The 22,459-nt window shown below is 52.3% G+C and overlaps 1 protein-coding gene across 1 annotated transcript in view; it reads left to right on the top strand.

The window, feature by feature from the left end:
* AMBRA1 (autophagy and beclin 1 regulator 1) overlaps window positions 1-18,994 on the top strand; it is a 203,444-nt gene extending 184,450 nt beyond the window's left edge. The window contains exons 15-18 of the mRNA XM_021716181.1: window positions 568-707; window positions 9,190-9,282; window positions 10,709-10,902; window positions 18,382-18,994. Coding sequence (XP_021571856.1) covers window positions 568-707; window positions 9,190-9,282; window positions 10,709-10,902; window positions 18,382-18,878 — 924 coding nt within the window. The 3' untranslated portion in view covers window positions 18,879-18,994. The remainder of the gene's footprint in view (window positions 1-567; window positions 708-9,189; window positions 9,283-10,708; window positions 10,903-18,381) is intronic.
* Window positions 18,995-22,459: the final 3,465 nt, after the last annotated feature.

Genomic DNA, 22,459 nt, shown 5'->3' on the forward strand with positions numbered 1-22,459 from the left:
TGGAAGGCTGAGGCGGAAGGATCGCTGGAGCCCAGCAGGTCAAGGCTGCAGTGGCCAGGAGCGGCCACTGCACTCCAGTCTGGGCGACTGAGTGAGACTCCAACTCAAAAAAAAAAAAAGAATGTTCTCTGATGTTATCACCCCGCGCCCCCCATCCTCTCCTGTGAGAGCACTGTGATTTCCATGGTAACGTGACTACCAGCTAAGGTTGACTTTCACTGGTTGGTCTGACCAGAGGAAAGTTGTGGGCAGTCCGTCCTGGTGTGGAGGGCTTCGCAGGACTTTCCTGGGAGTTAACTTAAAAGCAACGAAGTTAGCTAAAAGGCTCTAAGAGCACATCATGTATTACACCTAGTCTCTCTTAAAAGAGACCTAGTTCTTACTCAAAATTAGAGGGTCCCACTCTCTCCTACCCCAAGTTCTCAGACCTGAGTTGAGTCATCCCATTCCCAGCCTAACCACCTCCTTTCTTCCCTTTGCTTAATTTGTTTCTCCCTGGATTTTTTTATTCTCGGTAAATTGTTTCTCCTCCCCTTCTTTTTTCTTCCCTCTTTCTCCTCCACCCAGAGAGTTTTCAACGTTCTTTACCCTATGCCTGCTGACCAGCGGAGACATGTCAGCATCAACTCTGCCCGTTGGCTGCCTGAGCCAGGGCTTGGCCTGGCATATGGAACCAACAAAGGAGACCTGGTGATCTGCCGACCAGAGTAAGTGGCTGAAGGTATGGGGTTGTGTGTTACCTGGGCTGAGGACTGGAGTAATCAGCATTCACCCATGAACCTGGCCAGCTAGGTGGGGCCGGTCATTTATTTACTTACTTACTTATTTTTATTTTAAAGATGTGGGGTACAATTCGGGGTAAGGCATACAAGTGTTCATTATGCAGGTACCCTTGATGAGGTGTGCCCCTCCTTTCCCTGGCAGATTCCCACTACTGCCAATCCCACATATCTCTCGCCCCTCTTACCTGCACCCCGGGCAGTTTTCCTGCTATATTTATTTATTTTGAGTTGGAGTCTCACTCTGTCATCCAGGCTGGGATGCAGTGGTGTGCTCCCGGCTTGACCTGCTGGGCTTAGGAAATTCTTCCACCTCAGCCTTCCAGGTAGCTAGAACCACAGGTGCACACCACCACACCCAGCTAATTTTTAAATTTATTGTATAGACAAGGTCTCACCTGGTTGCTCTGGCTGGTCTCGAGTCCCTGGGCTCAAGCAATCCTCTCACCTCTGCCTCCCAAAGTGCTGGGATTATGGGACATGAGCCTCCGCACCTGGCTAGGTAGGGTCTTTTAGATGGAAAATTTAAATCTCCACCTGCCTTATTCTCAGTGCCACTCCTTAAAGGTCCCTCTTCCCACAGAGGATGGTAGAAAAAACTGATTTAACCATTGTGTCTTCTTGAATCTAAGACAGTATTCTTTTTCTTTGTTTTTCCTTGTTCTGTGATTTCCTGATGATACTAAAGTTTCCCTGCAGGCAGAAGCATAGATATCAAAGATTCTTTTTTAAACCCTTTTTGAAAAATTCAACAGGTGGTCTTGGGTTTGTGTAAATGCCACAGACATTAACATAAGAAATAAAATTGGAAAGTATTGTTAAAATCTTAATTTGTTAAGCCACTGATCTCTAACAGCCTATCTCTGTGTCCTACCTGTTTTCCTTTCTACTTGAAGCTCCGTCTCATAATAGTGAAAGCAAAGTAAAAAGCTCAACTGAAAATTAAAACAGCTATCTGGTCTTGAAGTAGGGAGCAGGAGAGAAGGAGCCAAAACATTTCTGTCTTAAGTCACGATGACATCCTGCCCTTCCTCTGGCCTTTTGGAGATTAGAAGTCTCTCCAGGCAGACCCTAGGAGTCAGCCAGGTTTGTCATCAGTTTCTAGGTCCAGCCAGGTGGGGAGTGAGCAGCTCTGTGCTTCATCATGGATCAGGCTGATTGCTATGTGGACGCTGCAGGGTTCCAGTTGTATAAATGCCACTTCTGCCTCCAGGCTGTCCTAGTGCAGAGTCTTCCCACAGAATGGGTGGTGTGATGGGTCTGCTGGGTCTCTGGCTATTGGCAGTGTCCATGTTGCCTTTCTTTTTTTTTTTTGAGTTGGAGTCTCACTCTGTTGCCCAGACTAGAGTGCAGTGGCCGCTCCCAGCCACCGCAGCCTCGACCTGCTGGACTCCGGCGATCCTTCAGCTCAGCCTTCCAAGTAGCTGGAACTACAGGTGCACACTACCACGCCCGGCTAATTTTTTGACTTACTGTAGAGATGAGGTCTTGCCAAGTTGCGCAGGTGGGTCTTGAACCCGCGGGCTCAGGCAATTCACTCACCTCAGCCTCCCAAAGCGTGGGATTACAGGCTGAGCCACCAAGCCTGGCTTCATGTTGCCTTTCAATAGAGTCCTCCTAAAGTATGTATTTGGGTCAGTTCACGTGGACTCGTGGGGGGCTGATGATTAAACCTTTGTTGGCGGAGTTAGATTAGCAGCCCAGGAGAAAGAAAATGGTTCTTATGGCAGCTCTTGCCTTCCATTTTGAAGTTTTTGGAGTCCCTCCATAGGGAGGCTACTGGTCTAAGCCAGACCTGGTCAGGCTGCTCTTGGAGCTGAGAGCTTGCTTTGTGTTGCTAGCTGATCGCGCCAGAGAACATCTTTCACTACCTCTTTGTGACTTTCCAGAACACAGCCTGCCTCTGTCATGATTCTGCCCCTCTTAGCCTAGGTGCTAGGTCAGTTGGCTTCTGCTTCTCTCCTGGCCTGTCTGTAGTCCCAGGATCTGTCCTGAAATACCTTTTTCCCCCAAAGCACATGAGGCTGAATGTCTTACCTCTTCCTCTTAGGAATCCATAAGAAGAATCTAACAGGCATCTTTTCCTAAACTGGCACACAATTCTGGTCTATAATTTTACCCTCACCAACACACCACAGTTAAGGTCTGCTTTTCCCTGTTTCTCTGAGACCTCCTTCCTTAGCAGTGTTGTTTTTCTATCTATGGCTCCTGCCACTAACCATGCTCCCAGCCCCCTCTCTCGCAAAAGTGATCTGCTCTTACAAAGGCACATTCTCTATATCCAGTTTGTTGTGGTCTCACTAAGGTTTTTATGTATGAAATCCTAGCCTACATACTTGGTGTGTGAGAGTCACAGTCCCCTCAGCCAGACATGAAATTGGCTTTGGCTGCCATTGTTCTCTTTTCTCCCTGTGTGTCATCTCCGGCTTCCCAGAGTCTCAACAGATCTAAGCCATCTTAGGCTGCCTGGGGAATTCTCTTACCTATCAGTAACTCGAGCCTCTTCCCTGAGTGAGGTGGCACTAGCATTGGAGACATTGTGTAGTGTCCCATCACACACCAAGTTGTGTTGGACTTTGAGAAAACTAGTTTAGTACATCCTTTTTGGTATTGCTGTTTCTCCTGATTCCTCAGGTCTGGTTGGTAAATGCCTCAAGCCTTAGGGCTGGAAATGTGAAGGTGTCATATCAACTTGACATGTACATGACTTGTCCGAAGTTCTTCAGTAGTCCTCAGTCATCTTCATTTCTGTGCAGCTTTAGGCAAGGAAGACAGTGAACAATATATAGGTAAAGAAGTTAAGACTCACCCAAGGACTCCCAGTGGACCAATGACAGAGCTGAACTTTCTGACTTTCCAATCCAGAACAATAACTGGGTTTTGACCTTTTTTGCTCAAAAACTCCTTTAAAATTCTGAAGAAAGCAATGTACTATCTTCCACAGAAAAAGATTCCACAAGAACACACAATTGCAATTCTTTTTTTTATTTTTATTTTTTGAGTTGGAGTCTCACTCTGTCGCCCAGACTGGAGTGCAGTGGTTGCTCCCGGCCACCGCAGCCTCGACCTGCTGGGCTCCGGCGATCCTTCGCCTCAGCCTTCCAAGTAGCCGGAATTACAGGCATGCGCTACCACGCCCTCCTGATTTTTTGATTTATTGTAGAGATGAAGTCTTGCTGCCCAAGCGGGTCAATTGCAGTTCTTTAAGACCTCAGGTAAAGAGTGCAGCTTGAGATATTTAAGCGGGTCAAGTGATTGAGGCTGTGGAAAATGAGAGGATAAGTGAGCACGTTTACATCTTTTCAACACCCTGTGATTGGTCTCTGGCCTAGAATGAGGAGAACAAATAGGGAAGTAGGAGCTCAGGGTTGTTTTATCTGGGGGGGGGGTTATGTTTTTCATAGGCAGCTGTCTGAAGCTTGCTGTGTCTCCTGCGGTGACACAGCTCTGTGGCACACCCATTCCCAAGGGCACAGAATCCAGCCAGCCAGCTGGGCCAAGATTGGAGCCCGCCCTCTGAAACAGGTGGTTGTCTGCCTTTGTCACAGGCATAGGCAGCTGCACCTCATTTTGTGCTATCTCAATACTACTTTTGATTTCTCCTCCATTGTCTTAGCCTCGGACTCTCTCCAAGCCCAGAACAGAGGGAACAAGCTCCTTGGGTATCTCTTGGTACTAAAACCCAGTTGAGAGTAGACAGAGTTCTTAGAAAATACTCCCTCTCTCCAGTAGAAGGAATCTTAGGACTGGTGAGAAGATAAGCAGCTGACCCTTGAGCCCCTACACAAAGCTGTCACGGGGGCTCCTAGCCCAATCCCCCCATCCTTCCTAGTAGCAGGGGGCTCCTTCTCCTTGGTTTGCTCTCCCACCTGCACTCTTCTCAAGCTGCTTCTGTGCCTCGGACTACCTGCCAGCCCAGCCAACACCCCCACTGATAACCACAGCGGGTATGAAATACAGATTGATATGAGGGGGTGCTTGCCCGTTTCCGGCTTCATAGGTCAGCTCTACAGATGGAGGGCGGGCTGGGGGGGCAGTATTGCTAGGATGACCACTGTTCTTCAGAGTCCCCTCAGAAGACAGAATTGAGGACTCCTGGCAGAAAGAAGTAGGCTGAGAGTGTGGGGCTCCTGACAAGACCCTTGCTCGATCCCTGCAGGGAGCTACCGCTGTAAGCAGTAATTATAATCAGGCAACACTGCCCAAGGAGGAGAATGCATAACTCTGAATCCAAAGGGAGTCAGAATTGCCACAGAGACCACGTCTTTCAGGCGAGGCGATGAGAGCCAGGTGCCAGTTCTGTCCCTTGTCGCAGAGCCAGTGGGGGTGGTAAATACCAGTCTTCTTGGAAATAGTCCTTCCCAGGGACATAACCGTGTGGTCCAGTCCTCTTCAACCATGGTGAAAGAAGAATGTTCTCAAAGGGAATGTTCCCTAGAGCTTGGAAAGTTCAGAGCCAGAACTTCTATGAAGAGAGCATGGTGACCCCTGAGGCATTCAGGCTATGTCCAGGGAGCCCAGGAAGATCCTTGCTGTGAGGAAATTTTTGAGCTAAGCCCAGAAACACAGCTTCCGGATGCTGTTGGAGGAAACCAGGTGTTAGCAGAAGTTCATTTGAAAAAATGACCCTGCCTGGCCCCCCACTCTTCATCCTTTGTGTGTTTGTCTAGCTTCCAGGAAGAACCTAGAGCAAACAGTGACTCATTCACCCTTACTAAGATCCAAGAAGGAAGGAGGTGGTTGGGGTCATTCTTTAGCTCACAGACAGAAACCAGTGACATTGGATATTGAAGGTTTAGAGTTCCAGTAGCCAGAGAGAGAGTGTCTTCAACTCTATTCCTAGCTAGACGTGGTGGCACATGCCTGTAATGCCAGCATTTTGGGAGGTGGAGGAGAGAGGATTGCCTGAGCACAGGGGTTTGTGACCAGCCTGGACAACTTGGCAAGACCTCGTCTCTACAATGAAGCAAAAAATTAGCCAGGTGTGGTGGCGCTCGCTTGTAGTTCCAGCTACTTGGAAGACTGAGGTGGAAGGATCACCTGAGCCCAGCAGGTTGAGGCTGTGGTGGTCATGAACTTTCCACTGCAATCCAGACTGAGTAACAGAGAGAGACTCCAACTCAAAAACAAACAAATAAAAAAAACTGTATTCCTTGTTACAGTGCCCAGAATGGAAACCAAATCCACGAGCTCTTTATATTCAAGCTCTGACCACAGAAAATAAAACAGATCAGGGCTTAGCATCAGACCTGTTTGTGGGGAGCAGAAAGGATCAGAGGAGGAAAGGAGAGAGGCAGTGGGTCGCATCAGTAAGTAGCCAACGTCATGACTCTGAGCTGATGATGCATGCCGCCCAGATGGGACAGCCTGTGGGGTCCCTTTGGCCACCAGCCCAGACAGGGGGTCTTCTGGTGGCCTCTTTTCTGAGATAGGAAGGAAGGTTCCAGGTCAGGCGGTACACAGTTTTTGTAAGTTTGGTGTGAACAGTTTGTTGTCACTTACCAGCCCTGGCTAGCGGTAATTGCAGAAAAGAGATTTGGCAGGGACCCACATGGTATTGCAGCCTGTCAATAAATCTTGACAAGTTTATAAATCAGAAGCTTCCTGGCAGCTGGCTTCACATAGGGCCTCATGCAGCCATAATTTGCATACCAAAAAGTGTAGCGGTTTTGTTTTGGAGGCCTCTGCTGTTGCCTTCTGGCCATTTGCCTCTTCCCTTTCCCTAACATAAGGTGGCCTTCTCTCACCTCTGCCCTCCAGTGCCCATCTTGTTCTCAGACAATTCCCCAAACCACACAAAAATAGCTGAGTGTTTAGAAGAAGGACATACAGTCAGCCTTCAGTATCTGTGGATTCCACATTTGTGGATTCAGCGAACCATGAATCAAAGATATTCAGGGGAAAAAAACAGCAAAACATAACAATACTATAACAATGAAAAATAAAATAAAAAGTCAGTATAACAACTACAACATAACATTTACATTGCTTTAGGTATTGCGAGTAATCTTGAGAGTATCTGAGGTATACCGGAAGGTGTGCACAGGTTATATGCAGATACGACATGGTTTTTATCAGGGACTTGAGCATTTGTGAATTTTGGCATCCACAAATACCAATCTGGGGGGCCTTAGAACCAATCCCCCATGGATCCCAAGGGACATTTATACTCCTTTCTAAAGGATGGCCAAATCCGCAGCCCAGCAGGATCCCAGAAAGGACTTGGGAGGGGTTTGGTGCAGAGCAGCAAAAGGAAGCGTACTCTTGTTTGCCTGTGGCTCTTTCCCTTCAAAAATGTGAGTACTCCCACAGATGAAGCCTAGTCCTGGTGATCTTCTAGGGACAGGTGTGGGGCTCAGTGCCTAGTCCTGCTACCTTTTACTTGCTGCACACGGCCTCCTGGCACATATCCCAGTCATCAGCCCTGCCAGGTTTCTGTCCTAGCCAGTCATGCTTGAGAAGGAAGCACCTCACATCATCTCCCCAAACTCATCTTTTACTGCCTGATTCTTATAACCCACTGACTTCAATATGTTTGCTCTTTATGGAAGTAAGTGCTGTTGTCCAAGGAGGGTGATCTAGGCCTCTAGTTAAATAGCTCACTTTTGTTGTAGTTTGTCTTCGTCTGCTCAGGCTGCCATAATAAAATCTCACTGGGTGGCTTAAACAACAGAAATGTGTTTTCTCAGAGTTCTGGAGGCTAGAAGTCTGAGATCAAGGTGCCAGCATAGTCCAGTTCTGGTGAGGCTCTCTTCCTGGCTTGTTGATGGCTGCCTTCTTGCTGTGTCGTCACACGCTGGAGAGAGGGAGAGAAACATCTTTCTCTGTCCCTCTTGTAGAGCTACAGCACTGTCAGATGAGGGTCCCACCTTTATGACCTCACTGAACCTTTATCATCTGCTAAAGACCCTGTCTCCAGATACATTCACATTGGGGTTAGAGCCTCAGCATACAAATTTGGGGAACCATAGCAGAGCTCTTCATGAATGCCCGGTCCCATTTAAGAGCAGAGCTGGGTGTTTTCAGTATCAGGATCTCTACACAGACACCAAAGCTCTAATCAAAGGTCTCCAAAACACCTCTTTCCCACCTCCTGTCCCTGCATATTACAGCTGTCACCAGCATTCTACCCCCAACCATGGTGACTGGCGCTAGGTAAAACCACTTCAGGGAGAAGTGTTTAAAAGCAAAATAGGCCAGGCGTGGTGGCTCAAGCCTGTATTCCCAGCACTTTGGGAGGCTGAGGCGAGAGGATTGCCTGAGGTTGGGGGTTCAGGACCAGCCTGGGCAACTTGGTGAGACCTCGTCTCTATAATAAATCATACACACACAAAAAAACTAGCCGGGCGTGATGGCGTGTGTCTGTAGTTCCAGCTACTTGGAAGGCTAAGGTGGCAGTACCACCTAAGCCCATCAAGTCGAGGCTGAGGTGGCTGTGAGCAGCGTGCCACTGCACTCCAGCCTGGGCGACAGAGTGAGACTCCAACTCAAAAAAATAAAAAATAAAAGCAAAGCAGTCTTGTATTTTGGGACCACCATTGTCAGTCAGGATTGCTACTTGAGGTGGAGTTCAGTATAGAAAAATGAGAGACCACTACTTCCTTTCTGGCTATGTGGGATCGGAAGAAACAACTTCATTGTCCTGTACAGGGATAGGTTGGCAGCCTGGAGAACTTGCCAGATAACTCTTCCCTGCCCACAGCAGTCCAGCCCATCTCCACTCTTTTGTGAGCACTCTAAAGGGATTGAACTCTAGAAGTGCTTTTCCCCATTGCTTATCCCACGAATTCTGGCAAAGGAGGCTCGAGAACCAGAAAACAAAGTGGCACAGGCCAGTCCCATTCAGCAAGAACTCATTTCTGCTTGGACTTCTGAGCTCCCTGCAAATTACAAAGGTTAAGGTACCTTCACTCTCCTCCTGCCCAGCTCTGTGGCAGTAGGGAAGACCCAGTGGCGAGACCCTGCACTGTCTTTGTATCCAGAACGTCTGCTCCTCAGGACTAAGCATGTACATTTGGCAGCTATTCATGGATCTCATTTGTCATCTTAGCTCTTATCTCTGTGTCTGAAGAATATTCAGAGCCCACCATCTGCCTCTGATGCTGTTTTTCTTTTTTTTTTTAAGCTGTCTCTTAGCCCCAAGGAGGAATCAGTTAGGCTTTGTTAAGAGCATGGAAGAGGCTAAAACCACCATTCCAGGCATTTGGGCTCTGAGAGTTGTCTGAATTGCTCGACTTTGAGCATCCTGATGAGGGAGCATCTCTGGTCCTGCTCTCTGCCCAGACTCAGGAAAGAGAGACTGGACTGCCAAGCCATGGTCCACAGAGCCCAGAAATCGTAAGGTGTTCTTATCATTCCCTCTCGATTGCCTTTCACCTTCTCTTCTCCACCTTTTCCAACTGCTTTTCAGGGCCTTAAACTCTGGTGTTGAGTACTACTGGGACCAGCTGAATGAGACTGTCTTCACTGTCCATTCCAACAGCAGGAGCAGCGAGCGGCCTGGGTATGTTTGGGGAGTGGGAGAGGAGCAGCCAGCTGGAGGCCTGTCCCTTCCTCCTGCTTTTGCTGGGCTCTCATGCAGCACCCTCGGACTGTGCTCTAGGTCTGGGCCTCTCCTCAACCAGAGCGACTTCTCTTTGATCTGCTTTGCACATGGTTTCAGTTGAGAAAAGTGTTCTACAGCTAAGAAAGAGAACAAAACCTCTGCTCTCAGAGTCTTGCTTTAGAACAACCCCTGACCCTCTCCCCTCCTGGCCATGGTGACTGGCACACTTGGTGAGAGGAGAGAAGACAGGCAGGACACTGGAGAAAGATGAGGCCCCACGAAGTCTGCTCTGTGGCCTGGGGAATTCTGGAGGGATGACCAGGACCTCGAGGAACAAGCTGCCCAGGGCTGCTGCCCAGGGACAGAGTCTCTCCAGGAGCCATTTAGAGAATAGAAATCTGGTGTTGATTTATCTATTACTTAATTCACTAATGAAGTCTGGAAAGTTTTAGCAGCTAGAAATGTGAGGATCTGGTGATCGTCTCAAAGCCCTGGGTGCCAGCTCCAGCTATGCCAAGGGTTAATGCCTGGGAGGTGCCCAGGGGAAGTGGGGTACAAGCCTTGGGCCTGGGCCTTCTGTTTCTAGCACAGGGATAGGTTGGCAGCCTGGAGAATTTGCCGGATAACTCCTCCCTGCGCATAGCAGTCCAGCTTATCTCTATTCGAGGTTCTCTTCTTGCTAGCCCTATATAATTTTGTGAGCACTCTGAGGGGCTTGAGCTCTGGGAGTGCTTGTGCTCCCTACCTGCAAGTATCTGTTTTCAGAAGACCCTGGAAAGAGGATCCAGAACAGCCTCATGAGAATTCTGGTCCTTTCCCTCCAAAGTGGAGATCTCAGTTCCCTTTGATTCCAAGAATTTAAATTGAAACTGGAATCCTGAGAGTATATAGTTAAAAGGAAGGCAAAGCTAAAGAAAGGACTTTCTTCTAGTGCTTACCCTCTGTCACATGGATCTCACCTGGTGACTCTCCAAATCTAAATAAGAGTCTTCTCAGACCAGCCATCTGTATACTTTCCCCCCTCCCCAAAAGGGCCTGTTGTTTAAGGGGGTGACTGAAGCAGCTGGGGTTGTAAGGTTGGATGGTTCTGTGGCCTCCTTTCATTGTCCCAGGGCATGGGACTGATCTTGGAGGAGCATGGACACATATGGCTGCAACCCTGGGCAGCTTGTTTCCCGAAGCCCTGGTCATCCCTCCAGATTCTCCCTGGGACACAGACGAGTTAACTGCCATTGGGAGGTGGCTGCTGGGGCACAGGACATCTCCTCTCAGCCTACAGGCCCTGGCCTGTGCTGTGCCCTGAAGATTGGCATAGTGCCCACAGAGCTCTGTGAGGGGCGCTGTCCCAAGCCCCACCTGACTTCAGTCTGCCTTTCTCTCCTAGAACTAGCAGAGCCACATGGAGGACAGACAGAGACATGGGTCTGATGAATGCAATTGGCCTGCAGCCCCGGAACCCTGCCACCTCAGTGACATCTCAGGGCACCCAGACACTGGCCCTTCAGCTGCAGAATGCCGAGACCCAGACGGAGAGGGAGGTACAGGAGCCAGGGACAGCAGCCTCAGGTCCTGGTGAAGGTAGGAGCCATGTGAGGCTAGAGGGGAGGTCTGCCTGGGGGATGGGCCCTTCCTGGGAGAGGCGGCCTAAGGCTCCTGGCCTCTCCATGTGGCAGGTGGTGCTGTGTGAGTGCCACTCCCCAGTCAGGATGAGCACCTGCTTGTGTCTGGGCAATGCCCACCTGGTGCCATTCAGAGCCTCCTTGGTGCTGGACACGGTGGTTCAGCCTGTAATCCCAGCACTTTGGGAGGCCAAGGCAAGTGGATTGCCTGAGCCTGTGGGTAAGAAACCAACCTGGGCAACTTGGCGAGACCTCATCTCTACAATAAAAATTAAAAAATAAGCCAGGCATGGTAGCTCATGCCTGTAGTTCCAGCTACTTGGAAGGCTGAGGTGGCAGAATCGCTGGAGCCCAGCAGGTCGAGGCTCCAGTGGCCAGGAACATGCCACTGCACTCCAGCCTGGGTGACAGAGTGAGACTCCAACTCAAAAAAAAAAAAACTAGCTGGGCATGATGGCATGTGTCTGTGGTTCTTTCTATTTGGAATGTTGAGGCAGAAGGATGGCTCAGCAGGTCGAGCCTGTGGTGGCCGTGAGCATACCACTGCACACCAGCCTGGGCGACAAGAGTGAGACTCCAGCTCAAAAAAAAAAGAACCTCCTCAGGCAGGGACATCGTTTCCCTGAGCCAATCACTGTTTCCAGTAAGCTGAGCAGCTCTTGCAGCTTTGTTCAGCCTTCACCATTTACCCTAACCTCCCTCTCCTCTGACTTGGAGGACCCAGGCTGTTTCCCCCTCTCTTCTCCCCCTCCTCTGACACTGAGGACCCAGGCTGTTTCTATAAGAGAGTACAGAACATAGCCTGTATCGAAGGGACACAGAGAGACTTGCTGCTGCAAGAGCACTGCACCCCAGGCCTTGGGCTCCCCGGGCCAACCCACAGGACAGCTTGGCCTCCCCCTGCTAGCGTCGCAGATTTGGGACTCCCACAGGTGAGGCCCTCTCACTCTCCTGTCACACCGGGGGTTTGTTGCCATTTTGACTGCAGCCTGGCATGCCATCAGCCTTACTCTCACCTATTTCAGGTGAGGCTCGGCCAGCCTCGGCCCTGGCTTTCTGTGCCAGCCTCACACTTTTAAGAACCAATTAGCACTTCCCAGCAGTCGAGCTCAGCCACTTAGGCATCCTCAGCAGCTGTGTTAAACAGGCTGTTCTCACTCCGTTGCTGTCCTCACCCCTACTCAGCCCCCTTGCTGGTCCTAGCTCCAAACAAGGCAGCCTCCAGGCACGATTTCAAAGTCTGTGTTGAGCCATTTGCCCAAAGAGACCGTGGAAGGAGAAGCCACAGTGTACATTAGGCAAAAAGCAGCAAATGTGTCTGTTACCCCCAGGGAACAGCTTTTACACTGCAGCCGCTGCAGGGTACTGTTCCTCTCACTGCCATGAAGTGAACATTTTCAAAGTTAAGTCCCTTTTTGGTCTATGACCCAGCCCACCTCTTGTATCCAAGACCCATGACTCTTTGCTGAGTAGAAAGAAGCCCCTTCGGTAGGGATGTGAGCAGCTGTAGGACTGGCAGGAGCTGTCAGTGGCAGCTTTGTGCCTCCATGGGAGAGGCAGTGGAAGCCTCTGGGTCTGGTTCTGGAGGTTTCCATGGACTCTGTGCCACCTTGGAGTCCACCAGGCCTGGTCCAGGAAGCCTGAGAGCCAGGTAGCAGGGAGCCACCACAGGCTTCTCCAGTGAGCCAGCTGGCCAGTCTTCTCTCAGCAGACAGGCAGCCTCTGGGAGCCACTGGTGAATTTGGATAGAACGTGGACTACCCAAGGGGCAGGGAACAGGTCCCAGCTCCTGAAATGGGAAAGAGCTCCTATTCTCCTGCCGATTCTTTGCCCCCCAAACCCCGAACAGGAAGAAAAAAACATAATTGACTAGAGGCCAGAGAACGGGCCAGATGCTAACCAAGAAAACGGCAAGAGAACTCCTTTTCTTTTTTTTTCTTTTTTGAGTTGGCATTTCACTCTGTCGCCCAGACTGGAGTGCAGTGGCCACTTCTGGCCACCGCAGCCTCAACCCACTGGGCTCCAGCGATCCTTCCGCCTCAGCCTTCCGAGTAGCTGGAATTACAAGCGCGCTACCACGCCCGGCTGATTTTTGATTTATTGTAGAGACGTCTCGCCAAGTTGCCCAGGCGGGTCTCGAACCCGTGGGCTCAGGCAATCCACTCACCTCAGCCTCCCAAAGGCGCGGGATTACAGGCTGAGCCACCGAGCCCGGCTAGAACTCCTTTTCTTTGGAGGGATTTGGAGAGGTGGGCTGTAGTCTTAGGCCCCTCTGGTTTGATTTCATGGCCATTTCCTGATCATGTGTCAGCTGCTTAGGCTGTACAGATAAGTAAGTCTCCTTCCTTCTGCAGGGCCTAGAGAGGAAAACAGACACCTAAGCCCGTAATTGCTTTAGTGTGACAAGGACCTCAGGAGCACCAAGAAGAGGGGCCGTGCCCAGCGTGGGGCTCAGGATAGACTTCTGGAGGAGGTGGCCCTGAGCTGAGTCTTCAAGGTTGAGTAGGAGTTAGTCAGACAAAGTGGGGTGGCAGGGAGGCATTCCTGGAGATGAGACATCTCAGCATATGCAGAGGCACCAAGTTCAAAAACATGTCACTATACACAGAGGACCACTAGCAGGTTTGTGTTCATGGCATTTCCAGTGCATACTGAGAACTGAGGCTCGATGATGGGAGAGGGCCAGGGGTCCCAGCTGCGAGCAAGGCCTCTAGCCTGAAGGTGAAGTCCAGGGCTCTGGGAACAGGAGCTGCCAGCTAGTGTTCCACCTCCTAAGGAATTCTCTTGCTGTTTTTTTGGTTAGCATCTGGCTCATTCTCTGGCCTCCAGTCAATTATAAGTTCTTTTCTTCCTGTTTGGGGCTTAAGGGCAGAGAGTGGGCAGAAGGGAGGGAGCTCTTTCCCAGTTTCAGGAGGCCACCTGTTCTCTGCCCCCTCCCTCCCACGAAGCAAAGCAGGCAGTGGAAGGTGTGCTGTTTGCTGTTCCAAGCCAAAGTTATGGTCAACAGAAGCAGCAGCAGAATAGGGCCGGCAGCTGCTGCTTCTGCCCGTGGCCTGTGAACTCTGCCTGGATTGCTGGACCTTCAGCTGTTCCTGCATCATGCCCCTTTCAGGCAGCAGTCAGGGGAGGGGTGGTGTGGGCTGGAGAGTTTGGGGATTTGACGGATAGGTGTCACTGCCTGGCCCTGTCCCTCCTAGGGCCAGGAGCCTTGTTCTGAGGTGCTTGCCCCACTGTTCTGCTAGAGTCCTTATACGAAAGACCAGTGATCAGGGCTCTGTTTGTGCCCAAATTCTCCATCCAGAGGCAGGCACAGAGTCCTCTCCTCGTACTGACAAAACTGGTGGCCATATCTGCAGAATCATGGAAAGCAAAAGCCTGGGAAGTTAACTTTTCTTCTAGGCATCCTCTGGACTCAGCTACAAGGGGGATGCCACCTGCAGGGGCTCAACTTGATTAATGTGGGAAACCTGTTCAGCTAGCAGTCATCGCTGTTTTTGGACTGCCCTGCCTGGCCCTTTTCTGTCAGCTAGCACCAGAGTTCCCAGGCTACTTCTCATTTACTTGTTCTATAAAAATTTGATTAAGAGCCATTCGACTCTTTCCAAGGCTTCCAAGAAGAGCCCTCTACAGGGGTGATTTGCAGGTGTCGGCTTTTTTGTATGTTCAGCTTTAACAAAAGAGTTTGACCTCCAGGCAATCAAGTAAGCATCAAAGCATCAAGCATCAAGCTGGTGCTTGACCCTGTAGCAAGCTTCAGACCCTGCTGGCCAAGAGGGTAGCTCAGAAAGGGGAAGAAGCACTTCCTGGCCTCACGGTTGCTCCCAGCACTGGTACATACAATAAGCCTTCAGAAAGTGTGGTGGATGGATAGATTGAGCTGTGGAAAGGCCCTGCTCCTGGCCTGGCTGTGCCACACTGTTTGGAAAGCACCATGGCTCTCTGACCTGTAACAAAGGTTGTCTGGGCCTAAATGTGAAGTGAAAGGCTGGAAGACCAGTACCCTGGAATCAGGAAGGGCAGCTCCTCCTTTGAGTCTCTGAACCTTGGCTCCTCTTCTGCTCTTCTGGGCAATGAAACCCCTAGCATTAAATGTAGTTGCAGGGCTAGGCATGATGGCTCATGCCTATGATCCCAGCACTTTGGGAGGTTGAGGCAGAAGAATTCCTTAAGCCAAGGAGTTCAAGATCAGCCGAGCCACATAGCGAGACGTTGTTTCTACAAAAAATTTAAAATGGGCCAGACATGGTGGCACATGCCTGTGGTCGCAGCCACTCGGGATGCTGAGTGGAGGGATCGCCTGAGCCCCGGAGGCTGAGACTGTGGTGAGCCAGGATCGTGCCACTATCTGGGTGACAGCATGAGACCCTGACTCAAAATAAAATACACATACAGGGCATGGTGGGAAGTTGCTGATTCTACGCTGGCCTCTGTATCCAGAATGTACCTTATAACTTGCTGAGGAAAAGATCTCATGTCAACACTAAATCCATTTTCTGTTGGTCAAAGACAAAAGAAATGCTTTTGCTACAGGGGAGGAAACAGTAGGATTAACTCCTGTGGCCACCACAGCTTCTGGGTCCTTGGCCGTGGCCGCCATTTCCCTCCTGCCCAAGTGGAAAAAACTCTTGAAGAATTTACTAGCTTCCCTCAGTGGCTCTTAGCCTTGGCTTAGAGTTCCCAGGAGCAAAGTGCAGCTCTTACCTCTGTAGGCTGAAGCTATCCACACCCAGCCCTGGGGAAACCATTCATGTATACATTTTTAAATCTTCCATTCATTCTTTTTTGAGCACTTACTCTGTGCCTGGTATTGCAGAGGGAATTACGTGCAGAAACGAAGCCATTATGCCTCTTCCCTCAAAGAGCAAGTGTAGAAAGAACTAGACATAGAAATGCTTCTCCCACAGCAGGAGGTAGCATGCGACCCGTTTTCAAAGTTGCCTGAAGTCTGAAGCGCCTGCAAGCAGCCTGCGAGTCCTTTTATTCACCCATACATATATTTGAGAAATACACACCAAGTGCAAGGCCATGTTCGATGCTGTGCTCAAAGCTGAACAGAAGTGAGTCCAAGACCTTCAGGAACTTACAGCCCCGAGACAGACACCACAGCCACAGAGCGGTGCGGGGCATGGCAGGGTCTTGAAAAAGACGCAGCCCCTTCCAGCTGGGGCCAGGGATGACTGGGTAAATGAGCAGATGGGGCCAAAAGCAGGGCAGACACACGGTGCCCGTCTGCGCAAGTGCAGGGGCACGGGCAGGCCCACATGGAACAGTGCTGAGTCTGCCCTAAAGGTTTTGGGGTACATATGGGGGTGTGGGCAGGGCAGGAAGGCCAGGAAGGTGACAAGGGCCTGGCCAGACACCCTCCAATGTCATGGAATAGAGTTCTGTCTACTTGGAGGGCTGTTGGAGCTGCTGGGTTCTGAACCAGGTACAGACTCAACCAGAGCTCAGGTCATCAGAGCTTAATGGGAATGTTAGCAGCAGCAGCACAGAGACTGAATGGAAAGGGAGGAGACTGGAGGCAAGGAGACCAGTTAGGACACACAGCCACACGCCTTCTCGTGGGGAGAGGTGGCCAGGGCTGGAGCCATAGGCAAGCAGCGGAAGGTGACAGGAGGATAGACTGTGCTGGCAGCAGGGCCTCCTCCAGAGCCCAGGAAGCCCAACGAGGCTCTCGAGGGCTGCCTGAGGCCGCCTGTTCTGCCCCTAGAAGGGACCTACCTGAGAAGAGCTGATGGTTCACCAGGTGCAGAGCCCAGCACAATGAGCTCCAGTGCCAGCAGGCCTCGGGCCAGCCCACTGCACATCCCAGACCAGGCTGGGAGATGTTCATTGCTCAGAGTTCTTGGAAAGCAGTGGGGCTGCAGGGAGCACAAGGAGGTCCCCAGGGGCCACCTCAGGCAGCCCTGTGGCTCTCAGGGCAGAAGTTGTGCTGGCACTGAGGCCCTGGGCTGACCCTTCCTCTACCCTCTGCCCCACTGCTAGAAGGTTCTTCCCCTGAGAGAAGGCAGGGCTGACCCAGTACTCTGAGAGCCCCTCAGGTTTTCCTTCCTTCTGCCCTGGGAGCTGGAGCCAAGCTGCCCAGGAGGAAGTGGGGTGCAGCACTTACCAGGGGACCTCAAGAAAAGCAAGAGTGGGACATAAGCCGAAGCCCCGGTGGAACCCCCACTGCTTAATGCTGAGAAAAACTGTTTAGGACCTGGGGAAGAATGAGTAGCGTGAGGCTGCCAAGCGCGAGCAACAAGGGAGAGAGATCCAGTGGTGCCTCAGACGCCACCAAGCTGTGAAGCTGGCTGGCCCGGAAGCTAGCCCTGGCGAGGCAAGCAGAGAGAAGAGCCTGGACAGGGCTGAGGAACAGAAAGTCTTGGGAAAGTAGCTGTGACAAGTACCCCAAAAAGAAAACCCGCCATCAAAACCCCCCAAACTGGCCAGCAGGTAGCCATGGGAAACAAAGCTCAGTGGAGCCATCCCTGGCAGCCTGGGAACCCTGGCCATAGCTGCCCTGGGCTTGCCCTTGTTCTCACCTTCCCAGAGCTGAGCAGCAGGCTGGGGGGACATCCCTCGGGACAGAGCTCCACTGCCCAGACCCAAAGTTGATCACTGCAGCTACCACTGACCCAGCACCGGGCGTGTGCGTTATGTTTCCTCTGCTCAGCACTATACAGTGTGGATGTTAAGGGACTTTTCACAGTCACCCAGGTAGTGAGTGGCAGAGCTGAGATTTGAACTTACGTCTTGTTGGTCCCCCCACAAGGGAATGCTCCAGGACTTTAGGGGGAACAACAGCCTCTCTGCCTCCCTAGAGCTACAGGCTGAAGACTTGGGCCTGGGCTGGGCTGTTGACTCTCGACAGGGAAAGGTGGCCTCGGGCATCCAACTCCAGGGGAGCCATACCAGGGAATAATTTGGGGAGGCTGAGGAGAAGAAGAGGAGGAGACAGTTCTGGGAGCAGCTCACACTCCAGGCTTCCTTGCAGACTTTGAGGAAGTAACAAGCAGAACACCACTGAAAGAAGACAGTGTGAAGCAAGTGGAGCGGCATGCTTGCCTTTTGCCACACCCATAGGGTGTCCTCTCTCTCCATCCCAGCCCTAGGTCTAAGTTACCCAAGACAGGGCAAAGGCCGACACAGCCAGCTGTGTGGAACTCCCCTCTCCAGCCATGCTTCAGACTGCCTTGCTGCTGGTTCTGAGCGGGCTAATTATAGCTAACCACTTGCCTTCTGGTCCGGCTCTGCCTCTTAACTGGCTGAGTTTCCCTACCAGTGAACAGAAGCGTGAACTGTGGTCATTTGGGGGGTTTTCACAGTGACAGAGTTGGGCCTCTTTCTCCTGCTTTTAGTCTCGAAACTTCCAGCCCTTACTAGTGGTTGGCTGCGTGCGTAACTCAGAGGCCCCGGCGTGGAGCTGATTCCCTCTCTTCTGCTTCGTGCCTTCCAGGTGAGGGCTCCGAGTTCGGCGTGAGTGGGGAGGATGCCCTCAGCAGGATCCAGAGGCTGATGGCCGAGGGGGGCATGACGGCCGTGGTGCAGCGGGAGCAGAGCACCACCATGGCCTCCATGGGCGGCTTCGGGAACAACATCATCGTCAGCCACCGCATCCACCGCAGCTCTCAGACGGGCACTGAGCCCGGGGCTGCCCGCGCCCCCTCGCCCCAGCCCTCCACCTCTCGGGGACTGCTCCCGGAGCCTGGGCAGCTGGCAGAGCGAGGCCTAAGCCCCCGGACAGCCTCATGGGACCAGCCTGGCATCCCTGGGTGGGAGTCGCCCCAGGCAGCCCTGCCCTCTTCCTCCCCTGTCCCTGTGCCTGTGCCCCTTCCCAGCACTGAGGGACCAACCCTGCACTGCGACCTGACCAATAACAGCCACCTTCCTGATGGAGGTGGCAGCAGCAGGGGGGAAGCTGCAGGCCCCAGTGGGGAGCCACGGGACAGGTAGAGACACGTGTGTGCCCTGGTGCCTCCCCTCGAACCGCCGAGCAGAAACCGGACCTCACAGCTGACTGGGAACTGTGTGCGAGGAAGAGCTTCTGGCTGCATCAGGGAACAGAGGAGTTGGGGGGGGGTGTGCAGAGGAGTTGAGGCAGAGGGCACAAGGCAGTCTCGAGGGACTAGAACCTTCCAGGATCCGGAGCCCAGAGAGCCATCCTGTTGGGCTGACTGTGAATGGAGGAGCAAGTGGGCATCTCTGCCACAAACCCTCTTTCTCCAAGAAACATGGGCTCAAGGGACGCAGCCCTGGCCAGAGAGCCCCAGAAGAGTGAACAGTCTTCCAGATCTGGGCCACGTAATCCTGGACAGAGGCCAGTGGGGCAGTTTTGTGCTGCCCGCCAGTCAGGTGGTCAGAGCCACCAGCGGCCGGGCCCTCAGGAACCACCTCCAACTCTGAGCCTTCCAGGGTTGCAGCCTCGCTGCATCATATTGCCCCTCAGAACTGCAGTCAGGGCTGGGGCCAAGCTCCCAGACTCCTGAGAACAGGGACTACCCACATTCCCAACGAGGACTACTGTGGGGTGAAGGAGGTGGCCTGCTTGTCTGACACAAGAGGGGGTCGAGGGACGGGGCAGGTCCTCACTCAGGAGTGCGGGGTGTAGGCTGGCCCGCCCCCAGGGCCTGTCCACCGGGCTCCTCCTCCCCCTAGGGCCCTCAGAGCAGCACCTGTGGGTGTCAGTATTACCTGAGCCTAGGCCAGAGCCCGCCCAAGGCTGGGGAAGGGGAGGAGACGCCAGGTCAGAATGTGAGGTCTTGGTCTGTGATTTAAGGTGTTGCATGTGGAATCTTGAACTGTATGTGTAGTTTCTAGTGGAGAAATCAAGGCTCTGATCATTTTGTTTTTAGTATGAAAATGTGATTTTCTTTCTGTTTGTAACTCATCATAGAAACATTGTGGTGGGAGGAGAGGGGACAGTCTGCTCACGAGGGAAACACCAAAGATCTACGTCATTAAAATGATGACTTGCCCCTCACAGGCTCCTCTCTGTTTGTTTCCATGGAGGAGGGGGTTGGCACTGGGATGTGGGGACACCTAACTGAGCCAGGCCCAGGTTCCCAGGCAGTGACTCTGGTGCTGTGGTCCTACAGACCTGTCTGACCCCTCAGCTAGAGCTGGCCAGGTAAGGGCTGCTGCCTCTGCTGCATACCGCTTCTCTGGACCAACACCTCCTGCTTCCCAGGGGCCTGCTCCTGACTGGGGCCTCCGTCCAGTGGTGGGTGGGCAGGTAAGAGAGAAGGAAGGCCGTTCATCCCGATTGCTTCCCACCCAGGACTTGGGCCTGAAGTAAAGATGTAGCTGGCCGGATCCCTTCCAGTCTTGGGAAACCACCCAGACCAGGTGTCTGGTGATCCTGTCCGTGGGCATCTCCCAGAGGTGCCATTTGCTGGCTGCTCAGGTCCTCCTTTCCTTTGCCCTCCATGCAGGGGCTGATGAGGCCTGCTCTGTCTACCTTGCCTCCACAATAAATCAAGCATCAGGCCAGTTAGAAAGCAAGAGGAGTCTGTCTGACCCGACTCTCAAGAAGGTAGAAAGGGAAGCCAGAGCAATCCCAAGACTTGTCGCCAGCAACAGGTACTTTTTCTGTTTGCCCAGCTCTGTTCCTGATGCTATGGGGCATGCAGAATTATAGGTTATGCCCTAACAGAGTCAAAACCAAAAAAATGGGCAAGAAACCAAAAAAATGGGCAAGAACAGTGTGAAGAGGTCTATAGTTAGAAACACTGGAAGTTTTAGAAAATTACATATAACAGTGGACTTTGGACTGACATGTCAGCTGTGTGGCCTTGGGCAAGCAACTTGCCTTTTCTGGGCTTGTTAGGATGCAGGGTGTATAATACACAACGTCTTATAATACTTCTAGCTCTGTGATCTTGAGTCGTTGGAGGTCAGAGAACACACAAGTGGTTAGGGGACGCTTCCTTTACCAGGAATTTAGCTGGGTGTAATGGCATGTCTTTGTAGTCGCAAGCTTCTTGAGAGGCTGAGGCCAGAGGGTCGCCTGAACCCAGGAGTTCAAATCCAGCCTGAGCAACATAGCAAGAACCCATCTCTTGTACTTAAAAAAAGACAGCCAGGCATGGTAGCTCATGCCTGTAATCCCAGTACTTTGGGAGGCGGGGGTGAGGGAATTGCCTGAGCCCAGGGGTGTGAGACCAGCCTGGGCACCTTGGCAAGCCCTTGTCTCTACAATAAATCAAAAACATAGCCAGGCGTGGTACACATCTGTAGATCCAGCTACTTGGAAGGCTGAGATGGAAGGACTGCCTGAGCCTTGCAGGTCAGTACTGCAGTGGCCTTGAGCGTGCCACTGCACTCCAACCTGGGAACAGAGTGAGATTCCACCTCAAAAAAAGGGGGCGGGGGGGGTGGATTTGAGCTCATCATTGAAGGGTGGAAGGAGAAGGGAGCCCCATGTCTTCTCCCCTCCCCCAACAGGAGGAGGAATTCCTTGGTCTGACTGTGGGTCCTATTTGTTCACTGCCCTCCAAGGATTCATATGTTACCTTTCTTAATCCTCACAAAAACCCACTGAGGTAGTTATTACTGTTACCCCCAGACCACATGACTAACTGGTAGGATTTTACATATGATTCCAGAACACACACCTCAGCCCACGGGGTGAAGTGGCCCAAATTCGGTCCTGCCTGGCCCCACCCTAGCTGTCTCTGGCCAAGGATGGGCCCGCCCCCGTCTGCGGGAGGCCCCTGTCAACGCTTTGTTGTCCCCACACCAACCCCTATCCTTAGAAAGCCCTTCCCAGTGACAGAGCCTCCCTGTTGATAAAGCCTTTGCAGAGTCCCTGCGCATCACAAGGTTGTGGGGTCAGCGGGACAGACTGGCACTCCCTCTTGGAGATGAGGAAACAGGTTCAGAGAACTTCTGTGACTTGTCATGGACCTGCTTAGAGGCCAAGCAGAGAGACTGTCAGGTCCACTGGGTCCCGGCTCAGCCCTCCAGGGTTCATGCCACTGGGGTTGGGAGTGGCCAAAAGCCCAACCCCATAGCAAGCCACTGTGGAGCAACTCAAGTGGTTGGCCTGGGGGCTTCTGGAAGAGCGCAAGGCAGTGGGGAGGTGTTTCCGGGCCTTGGCCTCGCTTGTTTCCCCTCTGTGTTAAGGGGCTTCCCCCTCTCTCCCCTGCGCCACGTACACGTTCCAGTCCCCTGGGAGCACCACCCTCTCCTAGACCCTAGAAGGGATATGGCAGGTAGACTCCGTGCAGGACTGCCATTTGATCGTCTTAGGAACCACCTTCCTCATCTGATCCGGGGGACAGAACAATGGCGCTTCTTTCACCCGCCAGCTGTGAGGATCGTGGGTGGCCAGACCCTTCCCGTGACAGGCGACGAGATGACTCCTGTCCAGCCAGCCAACTCCAGCCCTGAAGCTCCCGACTCCGAAGGGCCCCAGCCCTGCGCTGGGGAGCACCGGGGACCCGACGTCCACCTGCGGGGTCAGCATGGAGAGCCCCCACCAAAAGCCTCTTGCTCGGGTTCCCGCCCCTCCGCTGCCCGGAGGCTGCTGCCAC

Source organism: Carlito syrichta, unplaced genomic scaffold (genome assembly GCF_000164805.1).
Source record: "Carlito syrichta isolate Samal-C Ts95f unplaced genomic scaffold, Tarsius_syrichta-2.0.1 Scaffold308253, whole genome shotgun sequence".
Taxonomy (NCBI): Eukaryota; Metazoa; Chordata; class Mammalia; order Primates; family Tarsiidae; genus Carlito; species Carlito syrichta.